General features: G+C 43.1%; 1 protein-coding gene across 1 annotated transcript; it reads right to left on the bottom strand.

The window, feature by feature from the left end:
- On the bottom strand, window positions 1-9,483 carry LOC8085430 (calcium-dependent protein kinase 3). The gene is made up of 7 exons (XM_002456539.2): window positions 8,652-9,483; window positions 5,138-5,281; window positions 4,911-5,063; window positions 4,176-4,291; window positions 3,893-4,060; window positions 549-779; window positions 1-464 (listed from the first exon to the last, which is right to left on the bottom strand). The coding sequence occupies exons 1-7, from the start codon at window positions 9,325-9,327 to the stop codon at window positions 315-317; spliced, it is 1,638 nt and encodes a 545-aa protein (XP_002456584.1). The 5' UTR covers window positions 9,328-9,483; the 3' UTR covers window positions 1-314.

Here is a 13,036-nt window from a genome sequence, read left to right as displayed (position 1 = left end):
TAGGTCAACAAACTGCATTTTTCAAGACTGCAAAACATTGTATTATACAACACTTGGCATCAGGTGCCACAGGATCAAGAGAACAGGTGAAAGCAGGAGCACACCATTCGGTACATCATTTGGTTCGCTCAGTGCTTGTCAGCGAAACCGGGGTAGCTAATTACACAGGTAAGACAATCAGAGGGTTCTTCCACCTATCTAAATTTCCACGCAAGATAATCATGAGGGGAGAAAAAAGGAAGGCCAAAAGTTGTTCTTCTGCTTAGTGGGCCAAGGGCCTAACTACATGCACACATATGAACGAGGGTGCCGTTTCACTCAACACCCAATTTTACCGACCCATCCTTTATAAGCTTCATGCTAAGGCTGTTGAATCTTCCTCTTGAATAGTGTCGGGATGCCTTTCTCCAATCTGTACCGGTCTTCATCATTGCTACAAATTCGTCATAGCTAATCTTGCCATCCTGCAGATGTAAATGGAGAAGATATTCATTCAGATGACTGGAGAACCAAAACAGCGGTTGTATTAGATAGGAGAGTATAATGACCTTATCAGTGTCAACTTCTTGCAATATGTCATTCACCACTTCCATGCTATCAGCTGCTCCATCATCCACTAGAGCCTCCCGAAGTTCCTCGGGCTCAATGAAACCATTGCCATCCTTGTCAAAAAATAGGAAGGCCCGGCGAAGATGCTCATCATTTGCCATCCTTTGCAAATGAAGAGAAACAGCCAAAAATTCCCCATAATCTAGTGCCCCCCTACCATTTGTATCCACCTGTATGCCAACCAGAACTGGTCAAAGATGTGAAAGCTGCAGAGCACATAAGAGCATCTCCAAGAGATTAGGTAAAACGTTTTGTAAAGTTAAATTTGGCTATTATTGAGAAAATAAACCTCTCCAACAGATTATGTAAATGGCTCTTCAAATTTAGACCCTCTTCATTCCGTAAATTTCGCTAGCTAGTATTGGACAGCCAGCGTCGCTAGCTATCGGCACTTTTCCGGCATACGGATCCCTCTTCTTCTCGCAGAAACGTGACTTCGCCGTGATAGTAGAAGCCTTGCACCGGCCACCGCGGTGACCAGAGCCACGACAGACACTTCTTCTTCCCTTACTTACCATCATCGGAGCTCTTGGAGTTGCCGTTAGACCCGGCGCCGCACCCACACGCCGGCTCCTGCCCCTGCGACCAGGCGAGGGCAGCAGCCGGCCCGCCAGACATCTCCTGCCTATTTGCAGTTCTCCGCACTGAGACACTCCCTATGCTACATGCATGTACGTATGCAAGAGGAGCTACTACCGGTGAACGGCACGACGGAACGTGCTGGGTAGCAAAGAAAGTTTATGCGCAACATGATGATATAGCACGTTTAAATATAGATAATGGCAATTTTACAGAGACTGTTGGATTAGTCTAACTTTTTAGAGAGGCTTTTATTTTAGACAACAGCAAAATCACTAAATTTAGCTAATTCTTTTGACTAATCTCTTGGAGATGCTCTAACTCAATAGAAGATGTGCTTAGTGTACAATTCAAATCAGTCACGATTCAATAATCCAGCCTGCTCTCGCTGCCTCGCCACATAGTGATCAAGCTACATCAATGCAAACTATCCAACTGACACAAGCAATGTTTTCAGGTCGTCCGATTAATCGCGATTAATCGTCCTGGTCGGTCAGGAGTGCTCGATTAGGAGGTCCGACCCGACCGGGTCGACCAGAAACCTGGTCGTCCGATTAGTCGTCCACTTATCGCGATTAATCGTCCGATTAGAACATGGACGACCAGGTTGTGTGTGCTCTGTTTTTGGGCTTTTTGACTGGGCAGATATGTGGGGGGTATGGAGATGCTGTTGGTTGTCCCAGTTCTCCAGAAATAGTTAAGAAGGAGATGTTGGTTTACATCAAAAAGAGTTGAAGATGAAGAGGAATGTTGGTTTACAGTAATGCAGTCTTGATGCTTACTTTATTGTGTATAATATAGTGTATATATAGAGGTATATATATAGGTCGACCAGCTGATATGCCTGGACGACCAGGGGGACGACCAGGGTCGATTAATCGACCTGGTCGCTGATTACTCGCGATTAATCGCCTGGTCGCTGATTAATCGCGATTAATCGCCTGGTCACTGATTAATCGCGATTAATCGCCTGGTCGGTCCCAGGTCGACCAGGATCGACCAGCCGACCAGAAAACATTGGACACAAGCCAAAGGTCCTCATGAGATACCACAGATCACTTTGGATCTATTGTCAAATTGAATCCACCAGAGAACTCAAAACTTAGGCGGCAGCAGCAGCAACAACAACAACAACAAAAACTTAAGAAACTTCCTAATAAAACAAGTAAACAATGGCGCTCAAGGAGCACTGGAGAAAAGTAAATAATGAGAGTAAGACAAATAGGCAACACTACTGCCATAACTTCCGTTTTCTTATTAGGCCTGTTTGGTAGAGCACTTGTTATGTGGCTGCTAGGGTTGAGGGAGCGGCGGCTGAAGGCGTGAACAGTACCCGCGGTACTGTTCACAGGGAGGTGGCTGTGAGATCAAGAGAGGCGGCTAGGGTTTTGGGCGCTAGGAACGCCGGCCGCGGGGCTCTGCCCACGGCCGGCAAGAGAGAAGGGATTTCTTTCTAATCTCTTGCTTGATTAGATTATATAGAGAGGTTTACTTGACTTACAAGCAAGACTGACTTGACCCCTAAGCAAGCGACTAATTAAATCTAATGGGCTAAGGCCCAATAAGTCCTTGACTCTTCTAACAGCACTAGAGCTCCTCTGGCTCCTGGTTCTGAGGACAGAGGGCGATTCTCTAAGAGAAGTGATTATGTTGGTGAAAGTGAATATTTTTTATTCTTTAGGATAAATTCTATGTAAAAGGTGATTCTGTTTGTGGGGTCAATCAAGAGAAGCTAATTTTTTCAGCTCCCAGCCTCCTAGTTCATTTCACAGAATCACTGCATGGAATCAGCATAGAATCACTTCTCTGTAATAAATAAATAAATAAAGCCTGCTTGGCAGAGCTCCTCCTTGATTCAGCCCAGAAGCTGTGCTCGAAGCTCTGCCAAACAGGCTCTTACATTGCTGCTACACTACACATAGTACCTTTTTTGTGTTGCTGGTATGAGACAACAGGGCGTGTATTTCATTGATGAAATCATCCCAACTTGCCTCAAATCTGCCAGTAAGCAGTCAGCTAGTTGAGGTTCAGCTCCTATACATTGGGGCACCAGCATTACTACCTAATTTAGTGTAGGAAAAAGCATTCCCCAATGACAGCACCTTAGCTCTTGTGAGCTAGAAGGGACAACCGAGATCAGCACTGGAATTTTCATGTCATTCAAAAGGAGTGCCTAACACACAGCACACAATATTCCATTGCCCAAAGGCATGTATAGTCTAAACTACAGCAGGAATGAAACAATATGTTAACACCTAAGCAAACAGAAGGAAAATGGACACGTCTAACTGGATGAATTGGTCTATTAGACCTCACTAGGGTATGCTCAGGTTAGATGGCTATTTGACACTGATGGAATACAACTGGGGCATATATCAAAGACGAATAAATCACCCTGGAAACTCAGTGCCACATTAAATGCCCCAGATGCTTGGAACATTTGGTTGATGTGGATATAAAGTGGGAAATGCTATTGAGGCATAAAAAGGGATGTACTAGACACAGGATGAAGATTATGAAGTTAGTTCAATGTATCTTCCGTTAAATTACCATTGTTTGTCCTTCAATGCATCACATCTTCCTTGCAACATTTCTATGAACAAGTGATTTGTTAACCACCTAAGACTTCTAAGTAAATAGTAAATACAGAACTCTATCTTATCTGTTTCTAGGAGCATTGGAGGGAGATTCATTGAATACTTACAGCTTCAATGAGCATCTGTACTTCTGATTCCGCAAGATGGGAACCAAGTTTCGCTATTCCGGTCTTCAGTTCTTCATAAGATACAATCCCATCATTGTCAGTATCCATAGTCTTGAACATCTCCTTTATGTCCTCAACTTCCTCAGCAGACAAATGATCAGCAATGACCTAGTCAGACACATACACCTAATCTTATCAGTCAATCCTGAATTGCTATGGCACAGATAAGGGAGAATAAAATATGAGACCAGGATGAAAAGGTTAAATAGAGCAAGATACAGACCCTTAGAGCCCTTCTTTTGAATCTATTCATCCTAGAAAATTGTTTGAGCCTTGACTTTACAATATCTCCAAGAGGGACGTTAGGAGCCTTCTTCGCATTTTGAAGCCAATGATGTTCTGTATTTTTTGGGGGGAAATGTCAATATTCCTCAATCAAAAAGGACAAAGTGAAAGAAGATTATACAGGGGATGGGGGGTGGTTTGACTTTTGGATAAAAAGAATTATGCTAAAGTATTATCCAAACATTTCTCGATGGAACCTCTATTTAAAAATAACAACAGTGCACAACATTGCTGCATTTGGCCTCCAATTATGTCACAAACTGCACTGTCTCAGAAATAGGTAGAGGTTGAAGCGAATTTCAGATTCTAAGCATGGTTCATCTTTTACATAGCTTGGCACCTAATTGAATTGAAATAGCTTTTTTCTTTTAGGGATAAAGCCAGATAGAATCATTCAATCATACTGTCTAATATTTATCGCTGCAAATATCCCAATCAGATGCTCCAGAACAATAGGACAACAGTGTTTATTAAGCAAAGTGACCACCCCACACGACAGAAATACAGCAGGAATGCCAAATAAAACTGGACACCATCACAGTTTTTTACTGTTGGAAGGAATGGAAAAAAATGGTTGAAAAGCTTTAAGCTGGACTGAAAGACTGATCAACTTGACAATTGAGTCCTCAAGGCATATTAAGGCCTACTTTTTCTAGCATCAGTGATGACATACCAAGAACCTGCTTTGCAGTTAACCTGAGCTTTGGATCAGGCTCCAACATGCGTCGAACTAAATCTTTTGCATTTTCTGAAACATTAGGCCAGGGTTCCCGCTTAAAATCGATATTTCCACGAAGAATAGCCTGTGCCACCCCTTGTTCAGTCTCTGCAGTTGTTTCCAGGTCAGGTTTCCTGAAGTAGAGTAAATTCAAAAAAATACAGGTTCAATAAAGAAGTTACCAGCCCAAAATGGAGGAACTCCACATAATAAAATATACAGGATAACTCCCGCACTCCATATGTCTATTTCTGGCCCATAGTTTCTCTTCAATACTTCAGGAGCCATGTAATAGGGGCTTCCCACAATTTCTGAAAACTTTTCACCTAAAAAGTAGAACAAAGGATGAGAAAATGCCAGATAAAACTAGAGTTTACTTGTGTAGTACGCATGCCTGTCCTGCAAGTATTGCAAATCAGCAATGTCACAATGCCAGTCCTGAGATTTAAACGCAATATTTTTTCATCGTTCTTAAGAAGGAAATTTTTTATCCTAGATACTAATCTTCCATGAAAACTTGATAAAACAAACAGTTTCTCTTGAATCTAGGTTAGTGATTTAGTGATTACACCCTAAAATCATAATTAATGGTCAAATGCTGAGATCCTCAACTTTCGCTGAGTGCTCAGGAAATAATTCTAGGACTTACAAAAGTTCCAGATACAGGAAAAAAACATTTGCATGGATGAGTAGTGCTGGTTACAGTTACTATAGTACATACATATATATAATTGGCTACATATATGAGAAATGGGAACATTTCCCTCGAGAAAAGAATACAGAGAACTAAGGTGGAAATGACTTCATGATGATGCATGCTGGATTCTGGGTGTCTCAGTTGCCTTGCCACAACATCCTTAAAAGAGAGTTGCGGAGGGAGAGGATAGGAAGAGTAGAAAGAGATGAAGAGTGGGAGGGGAGTTGGCCAGCAAGGCCAAGGGGCTGCAGCCGCTGCCGTCCCTGTTGGCTCTGGCTCTGGTCAGCTGCGGCACGGTCTGGAAGGGGGCAGTGGCAGTTGTCGATATGATGGCAGAGAGCAGTGAGGGAAGAGAAGCAGCTGAGGGAGGTGCCACTGGATGACTCATCAGGATAACCTCTATGCAGATGGTACACGTCATATGGGCTGGGCCGGCCCCTTTACTACTACTCTTTTTTCTCCCTACTCCACAACGTTGTTTTGCCATTATATAGATTTGAAATTTGTATGATGTCACCACATCTTAAGATCTAAGGGTATTCATGTTGGATAGCGTATAGAAAGCCAAGTAAAATCACGGCATAGAGCTAATGTAGAACAGTAGATTTTTGAACTAAAGGCTTTCCATTTTGAATTCTATTAGAAGAGAAGAATTAGTGGTTTAGAAGAATGAAGTCACCTGTCAAGAAAGAAAATATTGAACATGTTATAAAGTAGACTGCAATAAAGTTTTGCTACAAGTAAACTCTCATTATTTGACCAAACAGAAAGCAGCACTAAATGAATTATCATAGTACCAACTGCAAGTATACCAAGAGAACCTTAGCAAATTGATGAACAATTTAGTTCTTAAATAGAATATGAAAAACTTAATTCTGTAACAGCAAAAAGTAGCCAGACAGACAATAATAGCTATTCAAGCAAGGAAAATTTGGTCTGCAACTAGAAGATCGTCACTTTAGTTATATACTGCCGAAAGACATTTGCACACTTAACTATCAATAAAAAACCATTCTTTCCATTGTATACCATCAATTGTTCTTGCTATTATAGAAGTTAGGCAAACTGCATCTCTGGCAAGATCAAAGCAGTCTGTCCAAACCCCCTATATAAGTGAGCGATGCACACAATATACCGCTACCAATGCACAATAACAGACAGAAGGCCTTAACTGGACCCCAAAAGCACAACATGCCAACACGGAATCTCTAGAAATTAGAATACAACTTTTCTTGACCCATGCAACAGAAAACACCTACTCCCTCTGTCCCATATTAGGTGTCGTTTTAGGATCTCACACAGAAACCAATGCTGAAGCCAAAAGACCAAAATGGCCCTCAAGGAGTAGAGATAAAGATGTATTTGCGAAAAGAGAAATGTGCATTAGGAAGTGAGAATGTCAAGTATTTTGACAAAGTTTGAATGCTACAAGCCTATAAGGTTACCATAACTGGTGCCTCACAGGCCACAGCAGGGGACTACAAGCAGTCAAGCTGTGGGAGAGGATTGAGAGGGGGGGGGGGGGGATATTGTGTCTAGAGAGAATGGGCGCATGGAAGGGCAAAACCATCGGTGTTACCAGCATCCAGGCCAAACTTGACGTGAGTAATGAAGTATAGACTGAGTATTTGTAATCGCATAGCTGATTCTTTAGCTAAGATGGGTGCAGCCTTCAGGTCCAGTGCTGTGAGTCTATGGCCAGATTGTAACCCTGCTGATGTGAACTCTTTAGTGGCCGCCAATCAGGTTTTGGCCTCTGTTTAATGGAAGCTCATTCCTATCTCAAAAAAAAGAGTACAAACTGAGCAGGCTTTGGATGGTATTTGAGTTTGCCCAATGTCTTTCTATGGTATATAACTTAAGTGACAACTTTTCAGCAGCATAAGGCCATCTTTTCCGTAAAAAAAAGTCCGCATGGTGACAGATAAATCTGTTCCATGAGCTGAGTAAAGTGAGTCAGTAAGTTAAGTCAGAGTGGACTGTCCTTGTGTACACACTATTTCAGAAAGGAATCAACATTTAAGTTGCAAATCTAAATGATAAAATGGCACATGGACTATTCTTAGTTAGCTCTCTATGTGTGGGTGGGTGTGGGAAGTGGGGGTCCAAGACCAAAAACACACAGAGAATGGGCAAGAAAAGAAGCACATGACAGGAATCCTCTATAAAGAGTTTGCTGTCGCAAAAGAAAACATCCACAGTAGAGAACCACTTTATCTTACTTATCAGTATCACAAATCCTGACCACTAAGCTCACTTGATAAGTTGAAGCAAATCAAGTAACTACTGTATACTGTATTAGGGAACTCTGTCGAGAGTAAAAACAAGTAAATGTTTCATGAATTATAATTTTGCAAGTGTAAGAATGTACATAACATCTACTCCGGAATACTAACAATTCAGTGATATATAACTTCTACACAGTAGCGGAAACTGAGCTCACTGTCACATATTCACATACTAGTATCAAAGAAATAATGTATCGATAACAACGAATGTGATATTAAATGAATTTCACACTAATGCACCACTAATTGTTCATCATAATCCCAATAATAGTGTACCACACTACAAACATTCTAACACTTTGATGTACCAACCAGGCAACCACTTAGCCCACCACGATATGTTCACTCTTCATCAAACCAAAATGCTCTGTAAGAGGGAAGAAAGAGCCCGGTTGAACCAATGTCCTGAAAATTATCGTCATTACGGCTAGATATTATCCTGAAAAAAAGGGTGTTAACAGTATCCACTGGACCACTACCAAATACTGCCTTGCAGCTAGTAATAGCCAAGAAAGAACCACCCAGTTGTTTCCGGATTGCAGAGGTAGTAATAACCACATTTTTTATGGACTGCAAGGGAAAAAAAAAGAGTACATTTTGGTGCTCTACTGCCCATTTTTGTCCGGAACGCACTCACTAAAACCAGAAATCACGGAAGTGGGCAGAAAATTCTCCCAAATTGGGAAAGGATCTCGGTTTGGGGTGACTCACCAGGCTTGAAGAAGATGGAGAGGCCGAAGTCGATGGCCTTGAGCGGCGAGTTCTCCTTCTTATTGGCGAAGAGGAAGTTCTCCGGCTTGAGGTCGCGGTGGATCACGCCGTGGCGGTGGCAGAGCTGGACGACCTCGACTATGGTGCGGGTGACATTGGCGGCGGCGCGCTCGGTGTAGTGTCCCCGCGCGACGATGCGGTCGAAGAGCTCGCCGCCCTCGCAGAGCTCCATGACGAGGTGGACGGCGCCCTCGTCCTCGCACGCCTCCCGCAGGGACACGATGCTGGGGCTCTTGGGTAGGTGGCGCATGATGGCCACCTCCCGGCGCACGTCCTCGACGTCGACGGCCGTCCGCAGCTTGCGCTTGGAGATGGACTTGCAGGCGAGCAGCTCCTTGGTGTCCCGATCCATGCACAGGTACGTCACCCCGAACTCCCCGCGGCCGAGCTCCCTGTCCAGGACGTACTTGTCGTCGATCCCGACGACCTCGCACCCCTCGTCGCCCAGCACCGAGAGCCGCTTCTGCCCGCCGCCGCCGCCTCCTCCTCCTCCTCCTCCTCCGCCGGCGCCGTTCCGCGCTTGGTGCGGCTTCTTCTTCGCGTTGGATGCGGGGAAGTGCGAGGAGCTGACGTCCTCCCTCGCGACGGCGGCCGGCGAGCGGCAGCAGTTGCCCATGGCCGCCCGAGATCAGAAGACGGGGGCGGGAGGCTAGGGTTGGAGCGGCATTTGGGGCGCTGGGGTGGTGGGGGGAGAGGAGAGGAGAGGAACCGAGCAAGGAAGGATACGGCCTGCGGAGAGAGAGAAGGCGGAGAGGGGGAGGGCGGAGTAGAGGAGAATACAGAGTCTACACAGCCTACAGAGCAGTAAAAACAGCTGTGCGGGCTAACGGTATGGATGAGGTGCTGGGGACGACGAACTGGGGACGCGGAGCCGGCGGTCCGCGGGCGGTAGATTTTAGGCCGAGGAGGACGAGGCGGGGGATGGGCGGAGGGGAACATTCTCACGTGGCGTCTCGGCGTTTGCGTGACGGGTCACTGCCCTGTGGGGCTCTGGGTGCGATTTGGGGCTTTGCGACGCGGTGAGCGGCTGAGCCGTAGCAGGGTGACTGGTGGGTGGTGCCGTGGTGGTGGCTGGTGGGGACTGGGGAGTTTGACTACGCTCACTCTGGCCCCGGCTCGGACGGCGTGGCGATAGGTGAGAGGAAAATGGCGTGCCCACGAGAGTAAATGTTTTTCCGAGCACTTTCCCAAGTAACAGTCCCCTGAAATCAGGCTTCCGTTCAGATGACGACGTGTGTAGTTGTCAATCATACTTCAAGATTCGTGTCCATTGAGTGTGTTACTTGTTCCTTGTTTATATTATCGATTTAGATAAAAAAATTGTAATTGCGTGTTAATACAGAAAAAAAAATGTTTTTTGTTAATTGTCTTTGAATTGTATATTGTTAATTGTTTTTCTTTGTGTGAATTTAGATCATAATCTGGCACCGTTGGATCTTCATCTAAAAGCTTACCAATGTCGCCTAAATAGATGCTATTTTTCTGGCACCTAAAAAATAGCAAATTCCTTTTTCTAAATATACATCGATTTATATTGTTGTTGTATTTATTTGGAACTCAACATTTCCAAGTTAAGTTTGGAAATATTTTTTAAAAAAGTTAGCTCATGAAATAAGTGATTCATATAAAACACTTTACGAAAGAATTTTTTTAAACAAGAAGGCTTCTATAGTCGGTTGCTTTTTGTTAAATTGTGTTTTGGAAATATTTGTTTGGGTCAATTAGAGTGAAATCTAGTTTTAGGTTTATTCAATTTAGCTAGATATATAGATGTCCTTCTTCTCATGTAAAAGGAACTTCGTTTTTCTATGTTTTCCCTCTGCCTTTTTCTCCAATTTCCTCTCTTTGATTGCCATCAATTGTCCAATGGAAGAAGCAAAAGTACACAGGAGAGGCATGGCGTGGCGCTAGCGCTGGCACCACAGGGTGGTGGGCAGGGGCAGAGGTAGTAAATTTAGGCAATTGACCTTACTGCTGGATGGCTGATGATCGTCACTTGAAAAACTCACGCATCATCTCCTCTTAAAAATAAATAAATAAATAAATAAACATGGTGCTTGCGATAGGCGGATAAACATGGTATTTAAGCAGGTCAATTGCCTTGCAGAAGCTATCCTAGATGTCTTCCTAATTAGCGGTCTTATTCGAATACATAAGGGATAAATTTTCAACTCACGCCATAGTATTTCCAACTATGATATCAAAAAATAATTCATTACCGAAATGACGTGTGTGACTTGCACATCACACCTGAACCTGAACTTTGGCGTCCTCTAGTTTATCTACCGCTTGACTTTTGACTCCATCGGTGGATAGGAACACGATTTTATGCTATGCTATATATTCAAACTCCTTTGTTGAAATGACAAAATCCCAACAAATCCATGGACTTTCTCCAACTACCATTGGTATAGCGCTAATAGCTGATAGATTATTCGGCCTTGCGCCAAAATTCAATACCCATGGACTCCCCATGACAATTAGAGCTAGAGGAGGTACCTGGGGGATCCAGGTAAGCACAGCTGCAAGCTCCGGCAGAGAAGTAGCAGCCATGCCAAATTGCCAACTGCCATGCTCCCGACGCGAGGGGGCAAGGGCGACGAGACAGCGATTGCCCGATGAAAGCACGCCGCGCTTCAATATCAATGGAAGGCGACGCCACGCGTGAAACTTGCCGCGGTAAGGTCGGTCTCAACGGGGAGTTTCATGTCCTACTAGTTTTCAACCCATCTGATTTTGGAAACAGTACAAAAGAGTTTAATGGAGATGAAACTTTTCTTGCTCCTATAAAACTCTTGTCATCTCTTAGTTCATTAATATAATGTCATATCATAAAATTCTGATGAATTACATTGAGACTGGCCTAAGAAAGCACAGCAAGAAGATTAAGGCCTTGTTTAGTTCATCCCGAAATTCAAAAAGTTTTCAAGATTCCCTATCACATCGAATCTTGGGACACATGCATGAAGCATTAAATATAGACGAAAATAAAAATTAATTATACAGTTTGTCTGTAAATCAAGAGACGAATATTTTAATCCTAGTTAGTTCATGATTGGATAATATTTATTAAATAAAAACGAAAGTGCTACAGTAGCGAAATCCGAAATTTTTTCGGAACTAAACAGGGCCTAAAGAGACTTTGGCTGGCTACTCCTATTATCTCGGGAAGGCACAGTGAAATCCTCGAAAGCGGCAGGGAAACATCGCCGTCGGTCCCTGGTAGTAAAAATCAAAAGCTGGATCGGCTGCATCCGTAGGCAGATTCTGCGGGTCCGGACGGCGCGGCAACTGTTGTGGGTACGCGACGTACTGGCCTGACCGCCGGCCATGGCCTTGTTTACATTCAATTTTTTTTTTGATTTTGACACTGTAGCATTTTTATTTTTATTTGATAAACATTGTCCAATCATAGAGTAACTAGCCTTAAAAGATTCGTATCGTGATTTACATGTAAACTGTGCAATTAATTATCTTTTTTATCTATATTTAATGTTTCATGCGAGTGCCGCAAGATTTGATGTGATGGGTAATCTTGTAAAGTTTTGGATTTTTTGGTGCATCTAAACAAGGCCTTAGCTCAAAAAAAAATTCGGATTTCACTGTAGCACTTTCGTTTTTATTTGATAAATATTGTTCAATCATGAACTAACTAGGGCCTTGTTTAGTTCACCCCGAAATCCAAAAAGTTTTCAAGATTCACTGTCACATCGAATCTTGCGACAAGTATTAAATATAGACGAAAATAAAAACTAATTACACAGTTTGTCTGTAAATTGCGAGACGAATCTTTTGATCCTAGTTAGTTCATGATTGAACAATATTTGTCAAATAAAAACGAAAGTGCTGCAATAGCGAAATCCGAATTTTTTTCGGAACTAAACACGGCCTAGGATCAAAATATTCGTCTCACGATTTACAGATAAACTGTGTAATTAGTTTTTGTTTTTGTCTATATTTAATGCTTGATGTATATGAAGCAAGATTAGATGTGACGGAGAATCTTAAAAACTTTTTGGATTTAGGAGTAACAAGGCGCATGTATGCCTGGGCCTTGTTTAGTTCACCCTGAAATCCAAAAAGTTTTCAAGATTCCCTGTCACATCGAATCTTGCGGCACATGCATGAAGCATTAAATATAGACGAAAACAAAAACTAATCACACAGTTTGACTGTAAATCACGAGACAAATATTTTGACTCTAGTTAGTGTATGATTGAACAATATTTACCACAAACAAACGAAAGTGCTACAGTTACGAAAACTTTTCAGTTTTCGCAACTAAACAAGGCCCTGTATGGTTACTGGCGTCACCAGGACCCGCT

Source organism: Sorghum bicolor, chromosome 3 (genome assembly GCF_000003195.3).
Source record: "Sorghum bicolor cultivar BTx623 chromosome 3, Sorghum_bicolor_NCBIv3, whole genome shotgun sequence".
Lineage (NCBI taxonomy): Eukaryota > Viridiplantae > Streptophyta > Magnoliopsida > Poales > Poaceae > Sorghum > Sorghum bicolor.
This window is presented reverse-complemented; position numbering and strand designations above follow the sequence as displayed.

Bases quoted from the DNA above. Each gene is read 5' to 3' on its own strand.
- LOC8085430 (XM_002456539.2), bottom strand. From the start codon at position 9,327: ATGGGCAACTGCTGCCGCTCGCCGGCCGCCGTCGCGAGGGAGGACGTC. The intron at 4,292-4,910 runs GTATGTCATCAC...CAAAAAATACAG, and splicing joins AACTGCAAAGCAGGTTCTTG to AACATCATTGGCTTCAAAAT. The intron at 465-548 runs GTCATTATACTC...TTACATCTGCAG, and splicing joins AAGAAGTTGACACTGATAAG to GATGGCAAGATTAGCTATGA.